Source organism: Saccopteryx bilineata, chromosome 11, assembly GCF_036850765.1.
Source record: "Saccopteryx bilineata isolate mSacBil1 chromosome 11, mSacBil1_pri_phased_curated, whole genome shotgun sequence".
Lineage (NCBI taxonomy): Eukaryota > Metazoa > Chordata > Mammalia > Chiroptera > Emballonuridae > Saccopteryx > Saccopteryx bilineata.
This window is the reverse complement of record NC_089500.1, coordinates 770,833-797,623: the sequence shown is the minus strand read 5'-3', so window position 1 is coordinate 797,623 and position 26,791 is coordinate 770,833. Positions and strand designations below refer to the sequence as shown.

The 26,791-nt window shown below is 52.3% G+C and overlaps 1 protein-coding gene across 4 annotated transcripts in view; it reads left to right on the top strand.

Moving 5' to 3' along the window:
• ATP9B (ATPase phospholipid transporting 9B (putative)) overlaps positions 1–26,791 on the top strand; it is a 120,573-nt gene that overhangs the window by 89,499 nt on the left and 4,283 nt on the right. For 3 of the 4 annotated variants that reach the window (XM_066246405.1, XM_066246408.1, XM_066246407.1), the window contains 15 exons: positions 692–852; positions 5,418–5,560; positions 7,617–7,729; positions 9,260–9,502; positions 11,103–11,264; positions 11,794–11,886; positions 14,851–14,934; positions 15,175–15,345; positions 17,105–17,203; positions 18,736–18,825; positions 19,016–19,160; positions 19,360–19,424; positions 20,158–20,313; positions 20,402–20,466; positions 22,198–22,306. In XM_066246405.1, coding sequence (XP_066102502.1) covers positions 692–852; positions 5,418–5,560; positions 7,617–7,729; positions 9,260–9,502; positions 11,103–11,264; positions 11,794–11,886; positions 14,851–14,934; positions 15,175–15,345; positions 17,105–17,203; positions 18,736–18,825; positions 19,016–19,160; positions 19,360–19,424; positions 20,158–20,313; positions 20,402–20,466; positions 22,198–22,306 — 1,899 coding nt within the window. The remainder of the gene's footprint in view (positions 1–691; positions 853–5,417; positions 5,561–7,616; positions 7,730–9,259; positions 9,503–11,102; positions 11,265–11,793; positions 11,887–14,850; positions 14,935–15,174; positions 15,346–17,104; positions 17,204–18,735; positions 18,826–19,015; positions 19,161–19,359; positions 19,425–20,157; positions 20,314–20,401; positions 20,467–22,197; positions 22,307–26,791) is intronic. The other variant, XM_066246406.1, reaches the window with a different exon arrangement.

The following is a 26,791-nucleotide window of genomic DNA, read 5'->3' as shown; positions in this document are numbered from 1 at the left end:
GGCCCCGACTTCTGAAGGGCCCCGCAAAACCCCAACTTTACACTTTTTTCTTAGGACAAGGAGCCCAGTATTTTCTTCTGTGCCTGGGACCTCAACCAACCTTAGTCCACCTCTGAATGTGGTGTTTCTTACTATGAGACCCTGAAGTATAGGACTTGCACACAGTGTTTCATCACAGCTTTTATTCTTAAGAGAAGTTGTTTTCAGACAGGCTCTTGGCAGACAGGGATGACAGACATACTGTCCTGTTCTTGGGGGCCTGGATCTGAGTAAAATCTGTAAGAGGGAATGCATGGAGCCTCGATACCTGACCTAGTACATGCAATGGAAAATGCTCCTCTGCCCTCAGAAGAACTGACCGCGCTCCCTGTACTCTCCTGTCTCGTTTGTCCCTGCGAGCTCATGACATCATCGCATGGAGAAGCGTCTGAGTGTGGCCGGACACTCTAAGACGCATGTGCTCTCAGCAGCTCCTGGCTGGGGACACTGTGGGAGCAGGACTCGTTTTCAGAAGTTCTGCCTACGTCCATCTCCAGGGGGCATTTCAAGGAGAAAACCAGAGTTGGCACATTTTGTATTCCATTCTAGGAAAAGCTGATACAAAGCAGATGCATGGAGCTGACACTCCTGTGTGTCCAGTGTGTAATATGGGGCGTTGTGCTCATGTCGTAATCCCATGTGTTTCTTTCAGATTGGTTTGTTGGACCTTGAACTCAACCAGCTGACCAAAGCACTGTTTTTGGCATTGGTTGCTCTCTCGGTTGTCATGGTGACCTTACAAGGATTTGTAGGACCGTGGTACCGCAATCTTTTTCGGTTCCTCCTCCTCTTTTCCTACATCATTCCCATAAGGTAGGTTGAAGAATTAAGATAAAATAAATGTGTAGTTTGATTGAATATGTGTTTATTGAAATTTGTTTCTCAGTGTGAAGGAAGTCGTGCACTTCCTTCAGAGGAAGCAGCCATGAGCTGTGAGCTCTACTGAATCCGAAGGAACCCTTCCGGGGGGGGGGGGGGGGGGGTAATGTCAGCGTTGTTAGAATAATCTAGAAGTCTGGTGTTTTACCTCACATCAATGTATGGTAATATAATCTTAAGCCACTGGGAATACAGCAAAATCGTTCTTAGTTGTTGGTAGACTTTATTCCCAGTGCCCTTTGGCCTGTGTACAATCTACTGATACTTTAAAGTTATCTGTATTTCAGAGACCATCTGATACAGCTGTCAAGTTACCTCAAATACTAAGTAAGGCAGTCTTCTAATGTGAACGACTTTTCAAAATGATAGCCCATCTCATTTGAGGTTGGGATGTAAGTAGTTAATCATCAATGTCTTTAATTAAAAGAGGTGGTTAGCCGTGTTTACTTTGTTGTTTCTTTACTCTTAGACTTTTGGAGACACTTTAAGTTATATCTCTTAAATCGCATACACATAATTAGTATTTTTATTTATTTATAAACTAAGAGAAGTGTTAGCCTTTTAATAAGAGTATTTGTCCCAGTCACATGAATGACAGATATGTGGCCCCATGCAGTAAGTGGACGTTTGTACTGTGTGATACAGAATGTTGGACATGAGCACGTGCACACACCAGGCCCTACTCAGGTGCGGCTGATGCCCAGCCTGTGCACGCCCGAAATGGTTCTGAGTGTCGGGAGTCCTGTGTGACTGGCAGATCCTGAGAAGACGGACTGACATCGGTGCAAACACAGGCAGGAGCGGCTCTCCCGGGAGACCCTCCGGAGTTCACAGGCATCCTGACTGTCCGGGAGAGGTGGCCATGTTCTCGGGCCCAGCACAGAGCCCCAAGCACAATGACTGCCCTTCAGCCTCCGGCTTTCTTTGGTTCAGTCCACTGTGAACACAGACACCTGGTTTATTTTTTCTAAACCACCCAGTCCTCCCATCACCACTCAGAAACTTGACAGTGGGCATCAGAACTTTCCATTCCTTCCTGGACCTCCTGTTGCTCGGCACCCGAGATCACATTTTGTTTATCCTCATTGGCATGGCAGGCAGGGGACACTAATCAGACGGGCTGCTGGCGTACTTGGTACATACCCACCTTCCTCCCAGCTCCGTCCACCCGCACCTCTGCGCCCTGCACCCCACCACGGGCCCATCCAGCATCGCTAAGGGCACTTTTCACACAGGCTTCTTGAGCTGTTGAGACCAGTGCCACCCACATTCACACATCCCTGCTGTTCCCACCGTGGCCTTGCTGGCATGTGGCATTTTATTAGAGGAGGATCACGCTGTCCTTAGACCAAGATCATGGAGCCAGTGAGGTTGGAAATAGAGAGTCCACACAGTCATACCTGTGAAACTCAGTTGTCTGTCTTTCTCCCAATGCAGCTGGGGAAGCAGCCTGAGAGAAATCTGGGAAGGTGCATTGCAGGGACCCTTTCCCTCCGCTGTCTAGGCTGATGGTGGGGCACACCTGTCACCAATGTAGAAAAGTTTCCTTCTCACTGAGAAAAAAAATTTGTTTAAATATGTTTGTCACAGGTAAAAAAAATGGTATGAACATTAACCGCTATTGTGTATATATTTATTTAAAGGTATTTGTGACAAATCTTAGGTCAGTTACTAGTCAGAACCCCGGGAAGAGTTTCAAACTAGTAACAGACCTGACTGTTCCCTTCACAGCGCGTAGCACTGGGTGAACTCACCCATGAAAACACTCTGGTATCATCCCTGCCATCCATGGTATGTCTTGAAAATTTTAAAGATACCACAGAATGGAAAATGTCTGGGGAAATTGAGATAAAATGGCATCTGTGCCATTTCCATTAAATGATAACTTACAGAAAAAGGTTTTGACTTATTTATTTTTATTTTTTTGACGGGGGGGGGATAGATAGGGACAGTCAGGAATGGAGAGAGATGAGAAGCATCAATCATCAGTTTTTCGTTGCGACGCTTTAGTTCATTGATTGCTTTCTCATATGTGCCTTGACTGTGGGCCTTCAGCAGGCCCAGTAACCCCTTGCTCAAGCCAGCGACCTTAGATCCAAGCTGGTGATCTTTTTTTTTGCTCAAGCCAGATGAGCCTGCACTCAAGCTGGTGAGCTCAGGGTCTCGAACCTGGGTCCTTCCACATCCCAGTCCGACGCTCTATCCACTGCGCCACCGCCTGGTCAGGTAGTTTTGACTACTTTTGATAAAACTCATTAAAATGACAGATTCATTCTTTTGCTCAGATTAGGATCTAAAAATAAGTCCCATTACCTAGGATGCATGTGAGCCATCTCAGGTAGGCTCTTCCTGAGGGGCGTGGCTGCCCCAGGGTTGGCTCACCTGGTTGTGACAAGTGCCACAGATTTAATTGTAGCAGATGAGCATATGGACACAGCAGGCAGCATGAGTCTCAGTGGGATGGCACCACACATTTTAGGGAAGTACACCTTGGGTTTACTCAGGGTCCAGTCACCCCTCAGACATTTTTACAGATGGAAGATGAGACTGTATGGGCAAGAGCGTGCCACCAACCACACGAGCTCGTTCTGAAGTAACCTGTGCTGTCTCACCACAGCGAACAGCGGGGTCATACGCAGTCCTCAGCAAACATTTCTTACCACACCAGTTTTTTAGGATAGTTTATTTTGTTTTTTCTTTCAATGTAAGAGTAAAGGTAAGAACTGCCTCTGGTTCAGTTACCGTGGAAAATTATAGGTGACTTTTCTGTTATTTGGGTCAGGTCCCTGGATAACAATTTCACAGTTGGTAAGTTAACAATATAATGCCTGGAAAATATATCTGGTATCTAGAACTTTATAATCTGTTCCTCTAATTCTCAGAGTAGTAGTAGGCTTACTATACTTTTTTGTTCACAAATGTCATTATAAAGTACAAGTTGAATTGAGGTCTATGTTATCTATGTAATTCTATAAAATTAAAACATTACTGGAAAGTTAAATATGATTACTCTCAACTTAGTGTTTGAAGTCAGAGCTTCTGAAATTTTTAACATTAAAAAGCAAACCGTCACAGTGTGAGTCAAATGGCCTTTCTCCCTTCCTCCCACATGGTCTCTGGTTTTATAGTTGAAGGTGCTCCCCGTTGTCTGACCATGAGCTTCCTATTTGTGGTTCTCCTTGACTCATTAGCCCAAGTTCACCGCCATACCCTCTTCAGTCTTTGCAGGGTGTTTGTATTTATGCCACAGTGTTGTGTGAAGTAGTAAATCTTTACCACTCTGTAACTGTCAGTCCTTCATGACCAGAGGGAATGACATGGGAAAATTGGCTAGCGAGGAAGCGCACGTGTAAGGTGAAGAGTGTGGGGACACCAGGGTGACAGATGTGCACAGCGGGGACATGGGGTCACGCTGTGGCCAGATTGGGCTTCTGGGCCTCATAGACAAGGAGCGGGATGGGGGGGAAGCACTTCTGCAGTGGCCTTGCACAGCAGCCTGAGTCCCCCAGGCAAGTTCTGCACATTTCCGTCTGGTGGTGCAACTTGTAAGATTTATACACACGTGCTGAGAATGCACCTGTTACTTATAGAAATGCTCGCTCACTCCCAGTGTGCTTGGAGTCCTGGGCTTGGTCGCAGGGCTGACCATACAGTCCAGGTCCGCACAGCCCTGGCCAGCCTGTCCGGTCCTCCCTGCTGCTACTTTCTGCACTTTCCTCCCATCCGCCAGCTGTCTGTTCCTTGTCGCCATGGTCACATGACCTGGCTCAGCAGCTGTGTGGCTCAGAAGCTCTTTTAAAAATGAGACCTGGGCCTGACCTGTGGTGGCGCAGTGGATAAAGCGTCGACCTGGAAATGCTGAGGTTGCCGGTTCGAAAACCTGGGCTTGCCTGGTCAAGGCACATATGGGAGTTGATGCTTCCAGCTCCTCCCCCTGTCTCTCTCTCTCCTCTCTCTCTTCTCTCTAAAAATGAATAAACTAAAAAAAAATAAATTAAAAAAATAAAATTAAATTTAAAAAAAAAAAACTTTAGGGGAGGGGGAGGGGCACAGAGAACTAGATAGAGGGTGGCGGAGGACAATCTGACTTTGGGCGAGGGGTACGCAACATAATTTAATGACAAAATAACCTAGACATGTTTTCTTTGAATATATGTACCCTGATTTATTAATGTCATCCCGTTACCATTAATAAAAATTTATTAAAAAAAAAAAATGAGACCTGTTTCAAATGATCATTCCCCGTGGGGCAGTGTGGCAGCTGACTGCATGTCCCTCATAACAGCCTACCTTTTCAGGACAGCCTGAGTGACCCACTACACGGTTACTGCAGACATGCTCTGGGTTGTACAAAGCTTTGTTGGCTTAAAGTTTAAAATTCAATGCTGCTTATTTCCTGTAAAATTAAAGATGGTGTGTGTAGATGCACATGGGAACCATGAGTGGGCATATTCACAGGTTTGGGTCCCACTAACCATGGCAGTGGTTTCATTTGGCAGTTTGCGAGTGAACTTGGACATGGGCAAAGCCGCGTATGGATGGATGATGATGAGGGACGAGCACATTCCTGGCACTGTCGTCCGGACCAGCACCATCCCAGAGGAGCTGGGCCGCTTGGTGTACCTACTGACAGACAAGACAGGTACCCCTCTTGTATGTTTGCCACGGGGTGACCTGGGCGGGGGGAACAACAGAATGGGTTTATATTTAGAATTTCTCAGACTCTGCTGTTGAAAACTGACACATGGCTACTCTTCATCTTCTAACATACACCGTATCAGAATCAACAAAGTATCAGGTTCCTAGAAAGCTGTTACATTTCTGTGTTGTGAATTTTCTCCATCCTGTCAGTGGTGTTTTGTTCTGTATAACTGCTGTAGCTCCTCTGTAGAGGCTTCTGCAGAGTAGAGGTACTTGTTTGTCACAGGACAGCACTGTCTGCAGTTCCTCTGCATGGCTGAGTCACGTCTGTCACCACCCTGAGAATGATGCCTGCAGGACTTCTCCATAGAAATTAATGTCCTCTGTGCCTGCTTTGCTCATGTAGTCCAAAAAACTGCTTTATTAAGGAACTACAGCTTTTTTGTTTCAGGAATCACAAACCTTTGCAAATGACACTTTCTGCCCACGGAGCCACCGTTGTGACCAGGTCACTGGGTGCTCTGACCTGGTGGCTCAGCCTTTCTGGCTGTCAGTGCTGCCCCTTTGTCAGGTCTCACACTCGAGACAGACTGGCTACTTCTATGTTAAGACGACAGAAATTGTAGAAACTGTCATTCAGTTGAAATCAGGAAGATAAGATATGTAACATAAGCGGGCTTCACTGACTCCTCCGGTAGCTGGTCCGTCTCAGCACGCAGGCTGTGTCCCGGAGACACGGGCGTGGGCCCCAGCAAGGACCCTCCCCTCCACGTCCAGAGGTAGCTGTGCAGTCACAACTTCCTTGGAATTTAAAAAAAATATTTTCAGGATTCACCTTACAGTGTGAGAAATTACATCGTATATGTCATTCAACCTAAAATCATGTTTGCATAAGTATGTCCGTGTCTTCAACCCAACAAGATATGGTTCCAGGTGTTCAAATGGTAGAATAACAGACAAATACTTAACGGCCAATGTTAATTCAATGAGAAATGTTAACCACTTGTTTGTATCAGTTTTAAATGGCTTAAGACATGATTTATTAGCAAGTTAGAAATCTTAGAAGATGCAACAATTACTACACAGTGTTTGATTGAAATGACAAATGTATAGGATGTATTGTTCTCTCAACATTTGGCATAACCATTGGACACGTCACCACAGTGAAGATTTAGAAAGTTTTCATCACTCTGCAAAGCCTCCTGCACCCCCCCCCCCACCAACCCTAGGCAGCCCCTGGTCTACTTCCTGCCTCCGCAGATTTGCCAATTGGACTTTCCTGTGAGTGGCTTCTTTCACTCAGCATAACTCTTTCAAGGGTCTTTGCATTGTGTGGGTGTCCAGGCTTCATCCCTTTTTATTGCTGAATGATATTCCATTGTGTGGACGTACCACACTTTATTGGGTGATGGACATTATAGCTGTTTCTGGGTTTTGCGTGTTCTGAATGCTGCTCAGATAGCTGACCTGTGCACGCACCCCTCACTGCCTTCCTCGTGCACCTCAGCCCCATTCGTGGCTGGCCTCACTGACTGGCAGTGCCAGGGACTGACCACTTGCTGCTTGGACACTCCTTGTCCGCAAGGGGCCCTCTCTGCACTGGGCTCCTTTTTCTTTTTCCAGGGCTGCACACATCTATCCTGTTCAGTTAAGAATGCTCCATTTCAGACAGGAGCCTGACAGACACACTAACTCGGAGCTCGCTGTCTTGGCCGGGCGATGCTCTGTGGTGTGACACGAAGCTGTAACCCATGCTGCAGTAGTTCTGTGCCTGCCTCCTTCAGAACAGGCAGGCACTGCCTCTGTCCCGGACAGCGGGTCTGCATGGGAAGGTGGAGACTAGACATCCCCAGAGAGCTGGACCTGGCACAGTATTAAAGCCATTGAAAAGGGAACTTAGCTGCTAGGGAGAAACTTGTGTTCTCACTAGTAAAGCGGAAAGAGTGGCAAACAGCATGTTCAGAGGCTGTGTGGTGGCAGAGGCGGTTCAGAGGGTGGGTCCCAGCCACGATGAGCCCCAGGGTGCATGACGTGCTGTTGTCGCCCCCCTGCCACAGGAACGCTCACCCAGAATGAGATGGTGTTCAAGCGGCTGCACTTGGGCTCCGTGTCCTATGGCACAGACACGATGGACGAGATCCAGAGTCACGTCCGGAGCTCCTACACTCAGGTGAGTGGCGGTTGTCCTGAAGCAATGCGTTCCTCTCCTTGTCAGCTCCAGTTCATAAATCAAGACACATGTTTGGGACTAATAAGCCTTTCTATGCTGTAGAGTCATAGTGGCCTTAAGTCACTCAGATTGTCTCAGTGAACATTTTGTCAGAATGAGTTAAGATCGTGTGCTGAGACTGCTAAGTGGACTGCTTCATGTGCTCCCTAACCCTCCAGTTTTCTTGTTTTCTTCCTTGTTGACGAGACTTTCTCGGACACTTTTGGTTTTCATGTTTTCAATAAAGTAGAACCCTAGTGTCTGGAGCCCAGTGGGCCATCGCTGTCCTTGGCAGCTGCAGCCACCCCAGCTACTCCATGCCTTTGCTGACGCCCTCAAGCCCCCCCTACACACACACACACCTGTGACGTATAGTCTGTATCTACCAGATGATGACTATTTCTTTTTCATATTACCTAAATCTCGATTTTTCACTGGGCCCCATGGGACCTGTGAAGGACTGTGCGCCTGGGCGGTGACAGCTGTGCCTGTCACGTGGGCAGCGAGCCTGCCACTGAGTCCACTGGAGTCCTGACGGTCAGGCCTCTGCTGGAAGCCGTGTCAGCCCCGGGCGTGTCACGGTCAGGGAGGGTGTGCAGACCGTAGCTCTATCCCCGACAGGCGTGCTGCCTTCACCCGTCCTATGACCAGAAGTCACTGACCAGAGGGGTGGAGCCAGCACCAGATGGAAGTGCTACTCAGGCTGTTTGTCAGGAGTCGTCCTGCTCTGCCAGGCAGGCTTCCTGCAGAACCCTCACAATGTGGTAGCGCTCTGAGATGTGTCAGGTCCAGGAGTGCACAGAGCTCCTCAGGGTGGCCTTGGCTCAGTGCTTAGCGGGGCTCCCATGGGGTCCAGCAGGTGGCCCTTTGCATCCGCCTGGACCTGCAGATACGGGACTGACGTGCACCTGGCAGAGCTCGGTGTGGCTGCCGCTCCTCATTCCACAGGAGCCCCTCCCGCAGGTCCTGTGGGCACACGACTTCTGAGGTGCTGTCAAGTGAAAGCAGCCTGGTGTGTGTACGTGTGCACTACGTGTCCTGTTTGCACACTCACACATGCACAAAAGCAAGCTGGTTGGGTTGTGGTTACTTAGCAAAGGTTTACACCATTTATATGGAGCATTTGCAGAGAACAGTGAGAGGCCGTGAGGGCTGTACTCTGTCCTGTTCTGTCCTCAGCCTTACTCTGCTCCTAGTAGCAAATGCACAGGAGCTGTAAAACACTCAGCAAAACAACGCCACAGGTAGAGTGACTCTAGTGACAGGAAGACAGCAGATACCTTGGTGCACTGCACACCTGGGAAATACTGAAGCCCTCTGCAGCGGTTGGATGAACACCGACCCTCCCAGCAGGTGTGATGCCGGAGGCCCTCGGGGCCGGGGCAGGCGGCCTCTTCTCTCTCCGGCCTGCCCCATGGAGGAGTGCATAGAACAGCACAAGTGCAGTGTTAGCTCTGCTCCGTCTCAGCTCCGTGCCCTCCCTGTCCACAGCTGCAGTCTCAGGCCAGTGGGCACAGCTCCACACCACCCAGAAAAGCCCAGGCCTCAGGCCCCAAAGTCAGGAAGAGTGTCAGCAGTCGGGTCCACGAAGCGGTGAAGGCCGTCGCCCTGTGCCACAACGTGACACCCGTGTATGAGTCCCGCACCGATGTGACTGGGGAAACCGAGTATGCCGAGGTGGACCAAGACTTCAGCGATGAGAACCGCACCTACCAGGCCTCCAGCCCTGATGAGGTCAGTTGCCTTTCAGAGGCTTACGTTTCTCCGTGTCCTCCTGTGGGGTGCAGAGCCATGTTGGTGGGGGTTTCATGGGGCCCACAGACGTGAGTGTGAGTTCTTCTGGGGTGAATAGGGAACTTTGTGATGGTGTGCAATGCATGCTTAGTGACAGGCTGGAACACCTGTGGCATGTGAGGCCTCGTACATGCGCGCCTTGGCTCCTGATGTTTTGGAACACCAAGCATTCGTCACAGAGAGCCCAGGAGAACCAGAGAGCTTTCTGATTTCATAATTGGTGCATGCCCAAGTCAGATTTTAGAAAATCTGTTGACATTTGGGACTGTCATCACCAGCCTTATCATTTAGTCTTTTTCTTATCTCCAAATGAGTCATCAGGTCTGCAGATTAAATTTCCAGTTACTAAATAACTTTTAAAACCTACAGAAAACAGAAATGATGAAATTTTCAGTATGGTGATTAGGTTGGGAGACTGAACGGTGCAGGTTCTGCACCAGCCCTGCACCACACGTGCTGAGCATCTGTGGCCCCGTGTGGGCCGGGCATGAGGGGAGCGCACCCCATCAGGCACACTGTCCTCGTGGTGGACGGTCCACATTGTGCAGTGCCCCCACTAGCAGGTCCTCATGTCAGCCTCCCACAGCAGGGCAGCTCTTTCCCAGAAACGTGTGAGCAGACGGGTTTCCATGCTGCTAACTGGAGCGCTGGGGATTTGTCCTAAGTCCTTAAGGGTCTGTGAGGTGCTGTTGTGACGTGCATGCCATCCTGGTGTTTGTGGTGGTTCCTGCCAGTGTGGTGAGGGGGTATCCTGTTGGGTCACAGTATGGAGCTGCTCATGCCTGGTCATCGTTTCTGACAACGAATGGTCAGTTGTTCATTTTCTCTAGGAGTCGCAAGTTCCCAGCCTGTCCCTAGTGTCCACAGCCTGCACATAGCATGTCTAGCTTAGCCACTTCAGACATGGGTTTACCCATCAAATGGGAATAGGGCCATATGTTTATATATATAGTATATCTGTGATTTCAGATATTCCCCCTGGCCAGCTACCTGACAGTCACTGATATATCCCGGAGGTATCTTAAGTCCTATGTCCACCCTTCCCACCAAGAATCTCCAGCCCAAGTGGCCTGAGTGCTGAGTCCTACCAAAACTTTCAAAGGAAGTAACACCAGTCTGTTCCGTCCCTTCCACACAAAGGGAGATGAGGGGTTGGTACTTCTCAGTTCATGTCACACTGATACAGAGTCAGAGGCATTACAAAACACTTATCAGCCATAGTCACTGTGTGCACAGATGCAAAAGTCTCTTACAGCACAGCAACATGTGTCTGCTGGACCCTGGCTCCAGGTAGCTGGTAAACTAGGGTTAGTCAGCCGTGGCCTTTGCCTTCAAAAGTGAGACCAGGGGCCCTGTCATGTTGCCTACTGCTGGCCCATCGAGGCATTATTGCAGGGGAATGCTGGGTGCCCCCGTAAAACCCCACAGGGCTCTTGATGCAGTAGGTGTGTGAATTGGTCATCTCTTGGCTGCTTTGTGACCACTAGCCTGTTCCCTCCCTGGGAAGCCAGTGGCTTCACCTCTCACTGGTATCCCCCAGGTGGCCCTGGTGCAGTGGACAGAGAGCGTGGGCCTCACCCTGGTCAACCGAGACCTCATGTCCATACAGCTGAGGGCGCCGAGCGGCCAGATCCTGACTTTCTGTGTCCTGCAGACGTTCCCCTTCACGTCAGAGAGCAAGCGCATGGGCGTCATCGTCAGGGTAGGTGCCGCTCGTCCCCGCACAGGGCTTTCTGCACCAGTGACACGCGGGGAGCTCATGTGGCCCTGGTGGGGGGATGGCAACTCCCAGCTCCCCACTCATGAAGATGTTGCTTCCTTATCTGTCTGGTGTTAGCAGCAGTAGAGTGCTGAAGGCTATAATGTAAGAATGACTTATGACCACAAAGTTGCTGAAACAAACCCTAGTCAGTGTTTTAACAGATGACAAAACTATGTATTAGAAGTTGGCTAAACAAGGAAGCTTATTTAACCAAACCCTGCAAAGTTGAGGGAATCCATGTTTACCTCACAGTCCAGGCAGACACCCAGCAACAGGCTGTGTTTAGAGAAGAGCACAGCATCCCATGATCTGCCCCTGTGTTCTCATCCTCTGCTGCCCACGCACCAGGAGCACGGAGCCTGCACAGGACGGTGTGGGGGCAGCTCAGGCAGAGGACTTGTCCCCAGAGTGTTGCAGGAGCTGGGAGGGCCGCCACTTGGCTGACGCGCCAGTCTGTTCTCTCTGGCAGGACGAGTCCAGCGCAGAGATCACCTTCTACATGAAGGGTGCCGATGCCGTCATGTCCACCATCGTCCAGTACAACGACTGGCTGGAGGAGGAGGTACCTGCTGCGCGGGGTGCCCACGTGCTCATAGACCACCAAGCAGACCGAGACCAGCGCCCAAGCTAGTAGAGCCAGATGTCTGGGAGTGAAGGGTGGTGCCCGATTGCAAAGCCGACACCACGTGTGCCAGAACGGTGCTGCCTTCAGGTTGTTCCGAGTGAGGCCAGCCCCTTTCCCCTCAGGGCAGGAGCAGGGCACCACTCAGTGAGCACAGCTCCCTCTCCGCACACATGCCGCTGTGGGGTGTGGGGGGTGCGGGCCGCCGCCGCAGTCCTCTGGGGAGTGTTTGTCGTGCTCATGGGAAGGGGGGGCTTTACTAGTCACTCGTTACAGTGTTCTGAAATCATCACATAGCCAGAGCCGTGTTGTAATACGTTAAATAGTCATTTGTAACCTAGACCATTTGCAAGAAAATTTTAATTAGAATTTTAATCAAATTCTAATTTGTATTTAGGATTTATTTTAAAAATAGAAAGATACAAACATAACCAATGCTCTATTTCATCAACTTCTTCCTACACAAATAAGATTTGTTTTAGCCTTGTGATGTGTTATTTGTTTATGTGTCTGCATTAAGAAGCTGACTTCAAGGTAGCACTAACGCACTGCAGGGATAAACGCGAGCCTTTCAGTGTGTGCACATTGCCACTCCCCTGGTATCTCCCCCACCACAATGCCGCGATGCCCTGTCAATGTGGGGCCACACCCCCCACGATGGTATTGGCAATATGAATCAATAGCTCCTCAGGCACTGGGATTTAATCAGGGACATGAATAAATTAAACTCCCTGAAGACCTAGTAAAATGCCATAAAAATTAGTTTTGGTCATAATGATGTGCAATTAATTATAAAATACTTGTTTAATTTATTTAGCTTTATGAGGTCAAATCAATAAATGTCTTACAACAGACAGATAATGTCAGATTGTCTTTCACAAAGATAACTTTATTAATGATCCTTTGTCCATCTATTTCCTCCACATTGCAGTCCTCCTCATAGACACCCCTGACCTCCACCCCGTCTTTGTTGTGATGCTATTGTAGCCCGAGCGCTGGCTCTGGGAGAGCAGCCGGCGCTTGGGGTGGTCCCCGGGGGCGACCCAGACTCCTGTCTCATACAAGCCCCATGTTGGAGTCTTGGTCATAAACTGGTATACTCCGAATATTTAAAAAATAATAATAATAATAAAGGCTGTAGCACTTTCCACTGTTGTGTGAGGAAAGGGCAGTTTCAGTGCACCTGTGACGTGAGTCTGCAGACTCAAGGGTGTGATGCAGTGGCAGTCGCTGCCGCCCACCCCGGACCTCCTGTGGGCACTGAGACAGGACCTAGAATTTAGGACAGGGGAATGTGAAACGCAGTGAGATGCACACACTGTCCCTTGGGGCCCTGTCCCCGAGCCAGGACCCTCCATCAGCTCCCTGCCATGTCTCAGCTGTGTGTGTGACTGTGAGCATCAAAACCGGTCCACCCAACCACCTGAGCAGGAGCATCAGCAAGCCCGAGTGGTTGACACTTTGTGTCTGCCTGCAGATTCCAGCGTCTTATCACCAAACATGTGATGGGCTCTGCTGGAGGCAGGGATGGAGAGGGAGGTGAGGTTATCTGCAAACTCTGGCTTTGCCCTGAAGGAACAGTGGAAGATGATAGGGTCTCTGCCTGTGACCCACAGGGTGCAAGCTTGGGTGCACTGTGTCTGGACAGTTCATCAGCAAGCCTGCACGCTGGTCCCTGAGCGGTGCGGGATTTCACTCTAATTCTGATGCACAGAAGGTCAGACACTCAAAAAGTCACGGTCCCCCCCAGGGGCTGGGGTGCAGACTGGCATCCCTGTGGGCAGCCGCAGCAAGGGCACCAACCTCCCCTCCTGCCCTGCCAGCACTGTGTGTCCATTCCCCCACACGCCATCACCAATGTCACCTTTCTTTTCAGTAGCAAGGTCGTTGCTGGTGACGAGCCCACTTACAGGCATCGTCACACGGTCACTTTGTGCTTTCAGATGTGCTGTGATGCTACTGTCAACTGGTTGTTCTCTGGCCATGACACAGTGTCCTGTACCCCTCAGTATTACTAACAGGACCTTCAGAAGACCCTGCTCTCTCCCTGGTGTCAAGGCAGCAGAACATGTTGGCATCCTGGCACCACCTTTGCTAAATCTCTTCCCAAAAGGCCATTGCACGGCATAGACACAGGCGGGGGTGCCTGCGGGGCCAGAGTGGCCTCGGGTTCCGAGGTGAAGTGGTCACCATGGTCTCTGTGAGCACAGATGCCCCAGACAGGCTGGACAGGCCACTGGAGTTTGGAGCTTTCAAAACATAGTTGAAGTTTGAAGCAGTTCCTCAAGGTTTGAGAGTTGAGGGGGTCAGTGATCAGGGGAGGGGCCTTTGGCAGCAGGGGCCCAGGAGGCAGGGACCTGGACGAGCCCGGCTCTTCTTGATGTATCAGCAGGTGACTTTCAAATAGGTCATGCAGAGTAGACTAGCTTAGTGTTCATCACCTCATGGCTTAAACTTTATTTTTCGTAAAAAGCATGTTACTCTGCGATACTGCTCCTCACCCCGTCCCGGGGGGCTCTCCTCCCCCAGCTTTGGCCACCAGCCTCCCCGCTGCGCCATGCAGCTGGGGCCCCTGTGGAGAGCCGTGTGGTTTACATGCTCACAATACCACTTCTGACTTTGTGCTTGTCACCTAGAGAGCTGCCCTGTGGTGCCAGCCCCATGTGTGCCCTGCTTCTTGTCCTCAGACCTCAGAAGAGCAAGAGCACCATGTGGGCTGAGGGGACAGTGTGTGGACTGGCGAGCAGTGCCTGGAGGACTGGGTAGACCGGCACCGTCAGCTCCCACCCGGGACATGGGACACTCAAGAGCTGGGGCAGGGACGGACGTGCAGAGGGAGCGCTCACAGCACAGACGTGGCACTGGCCTGGCAGGGGCCCCTGTGACCTGTGTCTTCTTTTCCAGTGTGGAAACATGGCCCGTGAAGGCTTGCGCACCCTCGTGGTCGCAAAGAGGGCGCTCACAGAAGAGCAGTACGAGGACTTCGAGGTGAGCCGGCGGGGCCTGGCTCCACCTCTGGTCCTCCTGTGAAAACGAGTGCTTCCCGCGTGTGTGTGTCACTGAGGTTGTGTGGCCCTGGCCCAGAAGAACAGGCCTTAGTCCCCCCTACACCCTGTGTGGCCCCCGCCCACTGTCTGCCAGGAGTGAGGGGAGGGTTTTCCCCCCGGGTGAGTTCATGTCCTCACTCGGTCCTTGAGGTGGCGAGCACGGCCCCGCCTGTGTCTACAGAGCCGCTACACGCAGGCCAAGCTGAGCGTGCACGACCGGGCACTGAAAGTGGCCGCCGTGGTGGAGAGCCTGGAGCGGGAGATGCAGCTGCTGTGCCTGACGGGCGTGGAGGACCGGCTGCAGGCGGGTGTGCGGCCCACCCTGGAGATGCTGCGCAACGCAGGGATCAAGGTACCGCCGCTTAGAGCCGAGAGCAGAGGAGCAGGGCTTTTCCTGTCCTCGGCGTGTCGGGTCTGTCCTCACGGCGTGCCTTCCTATCGCACATGCGACGCTGGCTCTGCCTGGTGTGCACTCAGTGCCAGGGAGGTGCTTTCTCCCAGCTGCTCCTGCTGGCGCCGGACGCGCCCGAGTGGTGGGAACACCCTGGCGGCTGCCATGGGCAGGAACAAGAGCAGCACCGCTGCTTGAGGAGGGTGGGTGCTGGGCAGTGTGGGCTCAAAGGCTGCAGGGAGAGCAGGCTGGTTGTGCGCGGCTAGGCGTGGTCAGTGGTCACGCGCAGGGACAGTGCACGCGTGTGCTGGCAAGGATGTCAGAGTCTGGAGAGCCATTCAGACACAGAGGTTGAAATGATCTAAACCTGCCTGTTGGTGCAGGAATGTGAGTGCTGCCAGTGGGTGCCCTTCTCGTTCCTGTGACTTTCCACAGATTGAGTGTCTCCTCGCTGTGGACTGTCAGGTTAGAGCAGCGTGTGCTCCTGTGTCAAGTGGGGGTCTGTCAGCTCCTGGACTTCTCTCTCCCCTACATTCCTGGTTGCAGGGAACCCCCTTCACTCCCTGCACATGAGGCAGGGCCCGATTTCAGATGCCCCGACACCGAGGTGCCACTCCAGCACGTCAGCTCTTGCTGGACAGCACGCAGGCCCTTAGCGTTTGTCGTCCTCTGGGGCTGTCATTCTAGAGTCTTGGGTGCATGCAGGCTCAGCAGTGAACACAAAAGTGTGAAGTTTGAGCTCTGGCTCTCGGGCACTGAGCTGCAGCCCACCCAGTCAGCACACTTCCTGCTTCCAGAAGGGCATGAGACATCTGAGCACCAGATGAGAAGTCATTGGAAGTTTATTGCTGTTATAAAAACATACTGAAACCATCCAGTTCTACATTTAATGTCCTGTTTGCTCTCTTTTTACTCTAGAGATATTTATATACATAGTATGTGTGATTTAAGGTAAAACTAGTGCAATTTGATGTCTTATTTGATAACAACGTTCAGTTTCACTGCACCTGCTCACTCATTCTGAGCCTCGGTCTCCAGCTACAAACCAGCCCACTGGCATGGGGTCTTCAGGCTCCTCCTGCTCTGGGCCAGTGATCATATGCTGCCCAGACCTGTGCGGGCAGTGTGCGAGGCTGGGTGCACACTGCCTTTGATGTGCATGGTGTCCTCACCAGCTGCAGCCGTGCGATCCCTGCCCCCAGAGCAGCTCCGAACCTAAATAAACATCACTTGGCTGCTGCTTGTTTAAGCGAAGCGAGTGCGCAGGCTGTCACTGTGGTGGACACAGGACACACCACCTCAGCTGTCATTCACACAGCATTACAGTCCTGCAGCCTCACCAGCGTCACCTGCACAACTCTTCATCCTGCACATCGACACTGTCCCCAGGAAACCAAGATTCCTGGCACCCACCGTCTGCTTCCTGTCCCTAGGAGTCTGACGGCTCCAGGGACCTCGCGCCAGTAACACAGACAGCTTGCTCTGTGAGACTGGCCATCTCACTCAGCACAGACCCTCAGGGCCATCCACATCGCTCTGCACATGTGCTGCCTTTGCTTGCCATGCTCCTTGATGGACACAGGGCTGCCGCCACATTTCAGACAGCGTGGACAGAGACACTGTGATTGTACGGGTGCAAATGTCCATGCAGGGAAACACTTTTAAGAGACGAGCATGTAACTACTGGTGTTGACGTTCACCAGTGTGAACTATGTCCTAGATATGGATGCTGACGGGCGATAAACTCGAAACAGCCACCTGCATCGCCAAGAGCTCCCACCTGGTGTCCAGAGCACAGGACATTCACGTCTTCAGACCTGTAAGTCTGTGTCGAAATGTTTTCTCTAGTACTTACATCTGCTGGTTCTGTGAGAATGTATGTGCCGTTACTTATCAATTACAAATATCAGTTTTAAAAGAAAAATATTTTAACTTTCTTAATTTATAGAAACATTAAAAACAGATTTTTATTAATTACATTAACTGTGATCAAAAGCTGCTTTTTGATGGAAAACAGCATCTTTCTAAACATAAAAGTCCTTTTCTGCTGTACTATTAGGGTTAGTTATACAACTAAATACCTGCTTTAAAGTAAACGCACTGCAGACCTCGCTTCCGTCTGGACAGTGTGCACTGATGACACGACACCATCTCCATGGGGCCCGTCACGGCGGGTCCAGGCTGCCTGTTGCACCAGCTCCCAGTACCGGGGTGGGGGGTGTTTGACTGCCACCGCCTCCAGAGTCAGTGCTCTTCCTTAATTAGCTCAAAGGAAATGAACAGAAACGATTTGAATTTGTGTGTTTACTGTATGTATTAGTTATGACTGAATTCAGTTCAAACAAAAAAAGTTCCTGGGGTCTTGATTGATGGCGGGTGACAGACATGGCATATCTGTTCAGAACGCAGCGCCTGCACCTACAGAAATGGTTATTTGAATTTAATTTACATGTAAATGCAGTTTATTTCAAAGCATCAGAATCGCAAATTAGGCCCTGCAGACTACTATTTGCAATTAAATTATTAATGATTCTGATAAAACTTCAGATCAATTTTTGTTGACTTTTCAGTGTTATAGCACCACAAATTAAAATTTCCACAATAAAGCCTACCTATTGAAAGATGAGCCTGAGATTAATTTGGGCTACATGAAACTTTTAATTTATTTCAGTTCTGTAATATATCATTTCTTTCATGCCCCATAAAATCTCCACAGAAAGAATGTCAAATACCAATGTATTGGCTTCTGAAATGTTTTCATTCTGAAATTAATAACATTTCCACGTTATAACTGGATTTTACTCTTTTAAATCATTTTGCCCTCCACATGTATTGGCGTGAGCTAACGGAGTAGGCAGAGACCTGCAGCACCGACAGGAAGCGGCTTCATGAGCATGGGCACAAGGCTGTCATGCCAGGCATCTGGCAGAAAGCCTTGCCCTTGGCTCCCTGGGCTGGGGCTGCACAGAGCGTCCCTATGGACAGGCGTCACAGACATTTCCTTAGTGCTGGCCCAAGGTCTGGGGGGACTAAACTGACAGAAGCCGCTGACCCCACACAGGCCGGGCAGCCATTAGCTCCCAGGTGCCTGAGTCAGGTCCTTGACAAGCCACCGTCCCTGGTCACTGTCACTGAAATGCGGAGCCTCGCTGCCCGTGGCTGCCGTCAGAAGGTGGTGAGAGCCAAGTCAGGAGTCGTCCCCCAGCACCGAGATGGGGAAGCTGCTTCTGCAGGGCTCCCGGGGAGGAGAGGGGAGCCCCTTAGGTTCAGGCAGCAGCTCCTTTGTGGGGGCTGTGTGGGCGCCATGACTGCAGCCACGCTGCAGTCTGGGCCCCTCCCCTGCTCGTGCAGGTGACCAACCGAGGGGAGGCCCACTTGGAGCTGAACGCCTTTCGGAGGAAGCACGACTGTGCCCTGGTCATCTCTGGGGACTCCCTGGAGGTGAGGCCGTCTTTCTGCGCATCTGTCCCTCTCTACCCGCTGTGTCACATTCCCTGCGGGTAGGTGAGGGCTCATGGCTCGAGCGCCCCTCTGAGCCTGGGGGCTGTCCCCCACAGTGGTGACGATGCAGTGGGAACAGAGAGAGGGCAGCGCAGCGTGCAGTGACCCCGCACCACGGGCCTTGTTCCAGGTGTGCCTGCGGTACTATGAGCATGAGCTGGTGGAGCTCGCCTGCCAGTGCCCCGCCGTGGTGTGCTGCCGCTGCTCGCCCACCCAGAAGGCCCACATCGTGAAGCTCCTGCAGCAGCACACGCGCCGGCGCACCTGCGCCATCGGTGAGCCCCCCATGGCGCCCGGCCCCCCCGCCCTGGATGCTGAGAGAAACCACCATCTTGAAATTTACAGGCAAAATTCTGTTTGCCCTCCTGCAGTGGGGGCCTGCATCTCTGCCTGGCAGATCTCACATGGCTGCTGGGGGGAGAGAAACATGGGGCCGTGTGCAGGTTCCGCCTCCTCACGGGTTGTGCTTCTCAGGTGATGGGGGAAACGACGTGAGCATGATCCAGGCTGCAGACTGCGGGATCGGGATCGAGGGGAAGGTACGTGTGTCCTGTCACGGCCACCCCCCAGCCGCACTCGTGGGAGAGGGCAGATCAGTCACTCTGTGATCACCTGGATGAAATGCAGGTGGAAAGCATAGGTCAGTGCTGAAACCCTGCAGGGCCCTTGTCCTCTGAGTGGCTGCGGGAGCCTCCCATCGATGGCACCACCTCCCCCAGCACAGCTGGTCCATCCCCCCCACGGGACTTGCAGTTTCTCTTGTGCCGGACACACAGGCCATTTAAGATGTCCCTGTCTCCTGATCAGCTGTGATCTGTTCTGCGCTCCTCTAACTGTCCCAGCCAGAAGGGCTGGGAGTGAGGCAGACTGCAGTCTGGCTTTTCCCTGGGTGGCTGTGAGATGGAGCCAGCTTGTGCTTAAATATGAGAGAACTGAGGCTAGACAGTCGTCCTAGAGGTGCCGAGAGTCCTGAGACCTCGGGCCTGTCCCCCGTGTTCTGCCTCTGCTGAGTTTCTGTGGTGCCACAGGCGCTGAAGGAATGGTCCCAGTGTTCTGGCCAGTGCCTCCTGCCATCCTCGGCTCCGGGGGCAGGCACTGCCTGCCCCTCTCGGGAGGTGTCCCTGCAGCCCCGACCCTGGCCCCAGAGGTAGCCAGTCACAGTTGGGGAGGGGGTCTCAGCCTGCTCTTGGTGGAGGTGGAGCCCTGAGCCCCAAGCCCCAAGCTGTGCCCTGGAGTGCAGGCGTGTGGGTTACGAGGTGCCTGTGCTTGCAGGAGGGGAAGGCGGCTTCACTGGCCGCAGACTTCTCCATCACGCAGTTCCAGCACATCGGCCGGCTGCTCATGGTGCACGGACGCAACAGCTACAAGAGGTCCGCGGCTCTCGGCCAGTTCGTCATGCACAGGGGCCTCATCATCTCCACTATGCAGGTGCGTCAGCAGGGCTGCGGGCGGGACCGGGGGCAGGGTACGGAGTTGGGAGGGCCCCTCAGTGACCCTGTCCTGCTCTATCTCCCAGGCTGTGTTCTCTTCCATCTGCTACTTCGCGTCCGTGCCGCTGTACCAGGGCTTCCTCATGGTGGGGTGAGTGGCTGGCAAGAGGGCTGAGCGGCACGTGTACAGTCGGTGTTCAGCAGGCCGAGTGGCGTAAGAACCACACTCTGCTGCGTGAGTGTGGCAGCAGCCCATCTGCTGTCCCTCCTGCGATTAGACTAGAATTTCTGTGTTCACGGCAAAGCCACAGGAGGTGTCAGGATCCATGCTGGGCCAAGATGTTTGAAAGCGTCCTGTGGCATCACGAGGAGGAACAGCGGCCCATCACCGTCCTGGAACTGAGGGCCTCCCACAGCCTCTCCGCTCTGCTCTGTCCTGGGCCCTCTTCCCACAGCAGTGGTTTGAGCACATGGCTGCCTCCTTATCTGGAGCCATCCCCCTGCAGTGTCCCTGTGTCTCCTCTGGGCGGAAACCCTTCATCACAAGCGAGAACTGGCCTGGTAAGCCCGATGCACTCAAGGCCTCAGCTGGCGGGACACACAGCCAGGACCGTGTGGATAGACGTGGTCCGTGCGTTTCCTCCGGCGACAGCAACACGGGTCTCACACTCATGTCTTTAGCATATCAGGAGGACGGAGGGCAGGGCCAAGAAAGAACTCAAGGAAATAATGGCTGGAAACCTCCTAAATTTCACAAAAGGCAAACCTACAGATCAAGAAGGTAAGCAAACCCCACATGTCCTAAATCCAAAGAAACCCATAGCACTCACATCATCAAACTCATGGAAACTAAAGGCAGACACAGCAGGTGTAAGCATCAAACTCATGGAAACTAAAGGTGTAAGCAGCAGTTCCAGTGACGTAGCATCCCATCAGCACCGGGGGACGTTGTGCATACGGCTCTGAGGGGCAGGGGAGCACGCTACCCCCGCCAAACATGCCAACCAGCAGAGCCACAGTGAGGGAGCGGCAGCAGTGGGGCCAGCATTCTCCCAGAGCACAGCAGATGCTGCCCAGCCTGCCCATTGGGGCAGTCAGAGGACGGGCACGTCCTCCCCAGCAGAGTGGCCAGGAAGATTGTGACGATGCCGTGACGGGAGCCTGGAGAAATGCGGGCAGGAGTGCAAGCAGCCACACCGCAGCACCGTCTGGCTGGTCCTTAAACCAGCATGACATGAACGGAAACATCTTTACACACACACAGAAGCGTGTGCAGTGGGTGTCTGTGCAGCTTTGTTTGTGAAGAGCAGACACAGGAATGACCTGCGTGCACATCCGAGACGGCACAGTCGCAGGACCTGGTGCCTCCTTGACCGCAGACAGTTGAGAGCTGGATGCCTCCCCAGGAATCCGGCCACAGGGAAGTGCTGCCCTACAGGCCACCTGCTGTGCATGCATGCGTGCAAACCTGCAGTGACAGAGTCTACGGTGGAGGACAGATTACCAGGAGTGAATGGGATGGGAGGAGACAAGCCGGGGGCTGGGATGAGGGCAGCCCATGTCTGCACAGCATCCCTCTCTGTCCTGGCTCAGGCCGGGCCACCATTTGCGAGGTGCTGCCTCTGGGGCAGCTGTGAGAGGGCACGCATGGTCTCACGGTGTTTGGTTAACCAGAAAAAACCAGTCCTACCACCCATGTGCATGTGTGGCCTGCAGAGCACAACCTGTGCCACTGTGCGGCGGGAGAAGCGTTAAGTTCTAGGAAAAGTGCCTGATGCCACCTTGTGTCTGTTCTGTTCAGTTGTCAGGCCTTTGACCTCCCTGCAGAGCTGCTCCGGTCCTGCGGGTGCTATTTGCGCTGACCTGGCTCTCTGGTTCCCAGGTACGCCACCATCTACACCATGTTCCCAGTGTTCTCGCTGGTGCTGGACCAGGATGTGGAGCCGGACACGGCCATGCTGTACCCAGAGCTGTACAAGGACCTCACCAAGGTACGGAGGGGCCGTGCTGGGCCAGCCATACGCAGACACTCGGGTCTCCACAGGAACACCAGCTGGGGGAAGGGCACCCGTTGTGAGGTGGTTTCCCAGCAGGTTTTATATCTGTTCTCTGTCTTTCCAACATGTTTTTACTTCTTGTTATTTTTGGCATTTTCTTCTGAGTTAGACCTCAAAAAAGGAACACACAGTGGAAACAAGCGCTTTCTGCCTCTGTTGGCGAGCAAGCTCTAGTTTCATGGTCAAGTTCTCACACTAAGGGTGTTTCAGCCAGTGTGGCATTTCTGTGAGTTTAGCAAGTGGATGCTGAGCCCCCACTGTCCTGTTCCTGTGCAAGGACTCCGAGCGGGGTCCCTGCCAGCACATCGTTCCTGTCTGGGCACGGGTAGCACCCCAAGAGCTGGAGCCGGAGCTCTGTGTGGTGGCTGTGGAGTCACACTTGCACAAGGGAGCGTGTGGTTCTGCCTGAGACCACGGGCCGTGGTTGCAATGACGCTACAGAGAACACCCCACCCCAAAACTGTGCGGAGGTTCATTCATGTGCCAAAGACTGCTGTTCAGTGAAAGTGTTTTTGAAGGAAGTCTGCGTTCATCACATTCCTGTGGAAACATGTTTTCGACCTGCTCGACTCTCCAGACATGGGTCATGAGACTTGGGAACCTTGTCGAGGCTGCTGTCCTGAGTGAGCACCAAGGACAAAGCACACTCGCCTGACAACTCGGTCACAGCTGACATCCGCCGCTCAACTCCCAAGGTGGTAGTGGCACATGGCACAGCAGAGGAGGAGACAGGCTGAGGGCCCCTGACCACTCAGGGTGTACTGGCCTGCTTTCATGGGTCACTGTGAGGGTCTGGTGAAATTAAGGTTTTAAAGTTCCTTGAAAAAAATACAAAATGCCCACATTACTTCTATAATTGGGACAAAAATAGAGCTAGCTCACCATTGACATAAAATACCAAGCATTGCTATCATGGTGATAATATTGTGAATGTTATAGGCAGAAGAAAGCTTTCTGGATTAAAACCTAAAAGGCGGAAATAACTACATTCAGTAAGTAGAGCAGACAGGAAGCTTGCGTGAGCAGCCACGGTGTGAGTGGCTTATTTTCGTTTCCAGGCCTGCAGAGGCACTCACTGAGACGCGCTCAGATGCCAGGGCAGGGCTTCTGTGGGGACCTGGCAGTCGTCACAGCTCAGCTCTGCTTCGTTCCTGCAGGCCAGGCCAGCAAGCTGCCACGGGCGCGTGGGGACGGTGCCCCGTCTGCACCTAGAGGTCACTGCACGTGAGGCAGGACACGTTGTCCTCGCTGGTTTTGTGGATTTAGACAGCTCACCAGCATCTCTTGATGGACGTCGAAGTTACTCCAGTGGCCAGAACACACTCACAGGGTCACCAGCCCCTGTGCTGAGAGCACCTCCGGGCCGTTAGCTGGTACACGTGAACACGAGGGCACGTCGGGACTCCGTGCTCTGTTCCGTTTCTGTTCTGACAGCCTAGTTTTTTGGTTTTTTTGACAGAGTCAGAGAGAAGGACAGATAAGGACAGACAGACAGGAAGGGAGAAAGATGAGAAGCATCAATTCTTTGTTGTGGTTCTTAGTTGTTCATTGATTGCTTTCTCATATGTGCCCTGACTTGGGGGCTCCAGCAAAGTGAATAACCCCTTGCTCAAGCCAAAGACCTTGGGTCCAAGCTGGTGAGCCTTGCTCAAACCAAATGAGCCCGTGCTCAAGCTGGCAACCTTGGGGTTTTGAACTTAGGTCCTCTGCATCCTAGTCCGACGCCCTATCCACTGCGCCACCGCCTGTTTAGGCCTGATGGCCAACAGTTTAGAATGTTTTAATGTCCAAAAGTCAAGACACTAAACTTTTTTTTTTTTTTTTGATAACAGCTTTTTTGTTTTCTCTGGGCTCCTTTTCTGTAAGACTCACCACCTGTACTGGTCTTTGTAGGATGTTGGTTTCAGTAATCTGATATACTTCACATCCTCTGAAACAAAGTAGCACTCAAGGGCTCCCCTGGGACCTGGTCAGGTTGAGTCACTATTCCTCTTGGTGCTGGAGAGAGATCTAAGTTTGTGTGGCTCGGCCAGGCTGGTCTGCGTGGCACTGAGAACTGGACAGCACACGTCTGTGGGTGTCTGTGTGGCAGGTCCATTGAGGGTCCTGTGCTGGGTCCCCGCAGCCTACAGTTAGTTAGGAACTGAAATAGGAATCCAGGGTATTGCATGGTGATTGATTACACAGCAGCATAAGAGGCAGCGTGAAATAAGCAGGTTGGAATGTAAGTAACAGTCCTGTGACTAGTCTTATCTGCTACGTTTTGAGCAGAAATCCAGGGTCACAGGAGTGTAACTCACCTTCAGTGGTCATCAGGGAGCAGAGCACACGTCCCTGGCAAAGCAGAGGACAGGTGTTGCAAATAACCCTCTCTGTGAACAGTCCATGCTGTGGGGGTGAGTAGCCCAGCCTCACACGTCCTGACTTATAGGCCTCGCGCAGGGACGCAGGGTCTGCGCCATCGCTGTGTGGGGGACGAGTCAAGCCATTTAAATGGGGTGTGATAGCGCCTTCCCCTTCCTAACACCGCAGTTATCACCCCCACAGAGTGCAGGTTGGGGCAGGGACACCAGGTGTCTCTACTTGAAGGGCAGGCTCTGCTTTACCTCATTAGACACCCCCATGCTCAGCGCCGCACCTGCGCTGCCCTAGGCACTGCAGCAGGACAGGCAGGTTCGCACTCCTGCTTGTGACAAGGCCCGGACCCTGGGTCAGGACACCAAGACCTGTCAGGGCCACACGCTGCCCAGCCCAGTCAGCCTCGGGGCTGGCCCAGCCTCATGCTACAGAAACATCTCAGACTTGAGCGGAATTCAGTTACCCCTTCATGGTTTTACTCTCGCGATAGGTGAAGCTACTAACTACGGAGACATCTGGGCTGTAGCTGTACTGCTTGTTATAGATACCAAGTAGCTGACGTCATACAGCCCTTCATAGAAGTCTGAGCCAGGAGACACTGAAGTTAGTACAGCTTCACTGTTTTTATTTTCTGTTGGATACTCTTGGTGTGGTGTAACTTTTAGTATGTGTATTGGTGTCCTAAGATAACTTTAATAGGAATAGTGACAAGGCAGGGAAAAGGCGTTAAAGACTCAGCCATCAGCAGGAAGAGATAAAGATGTCTGTACTGTACCACAGCTGTTGATACAGAAGATCCCACGTAACACACACCGCCCTCCAGACGGGGGCGCAGGGCAGGCGGAGGGCTGAGGAGACAGCGTTGCTGATCTGCAGGTCTGCGTGCTTGCAGTGAACAGCTGGGGTCCTTGCACGTGCTGACCCCATCACAGTGTGGAGATATGCACTGCTTGGTGTCACTGACATACCAGTGGGATGCACACCACTGAGCAGGACGTTTTCAGAAAGTATCAGTGAATGTCCATGGACAGAGGACTCGTGTTGATGGGCAGCAGGTTCCAGACGTTATGTGGATAATCCAGGGAATAAACTGCTGGTTTTTAAAAAGAAGCACACTGCCAGAGACGGAAGCAGCGATCATGGCCATGCCGGAGGGCGGTGGCACGTGGAGCCCAGCAGCACTGCCAGATGCAACAGGACGCAGGGAGTACGGACCACTGTGTTCACAATCTGGTCCCCCACGGCAGGAGCAGGCCCTGCCCCGTGCCCACACCTTCATGAAAGCGCCTGCCAGACAGGACCTGAACGTGAGGTGCGAACCTGTAAAGCCCCAGGAGAAAGCCGCATGACCTTGACTGGGCAGTTTTTCGATACAGGGTCGGAAGCATGACCCCCAAAGAAACAGTTAACAAGTGGGTCTTGGTCATCATTAAAACTTGCATGCTGTGAGTGGCACTATAAAGGACGTGGAAAGACCGACCACAGACTGGTAGAAAATATTTGCACATTGTGTTTGTTAACAAAGGACTTGTGTCCAGTAGATAAAAAGAGCGCGCAGAACTCAGAAAATCACATCTTTTAAGTGGCCCAGAGGCCTGGACTGACCCACATTGTAGGTGATGGTGCACGGATGGTAATAAGCTTGGGGGAAGTGCTTGCCGTTGTTCTCCTCGGGGGGTTGAGAGTTCAGACCACGAGGTGTGCCTGCCTGCCACGCATGAGAACGACAGCTCCGCAGCACCAGCACCCACAGGCCCCTCACTGGAGGAGAGGCCCTCGCTGGAGGAGATGCAGGCAGCCCAGCCCTCAGGAACATGGGTGGGCGTGTCTTGTGAAGTGAAGCCTGCACCTGTCTTCAACCCAGCAGCCCCAAGAGAAGGGACAGTGTGACTCCACACAGAACCTGTTGTGCACAGGCGTCTCTGACCTTTGTCCTCATGGCCCAAGCTGCAGACAACAACTCCTCCGTCCTGTGACTGGTGCAGCCACACGGTGCAACGGGGACGAGCATGAGGAGGGTCACAGGGCAGCAGCACAGATGAATCTGAGTGCAACCTGCTG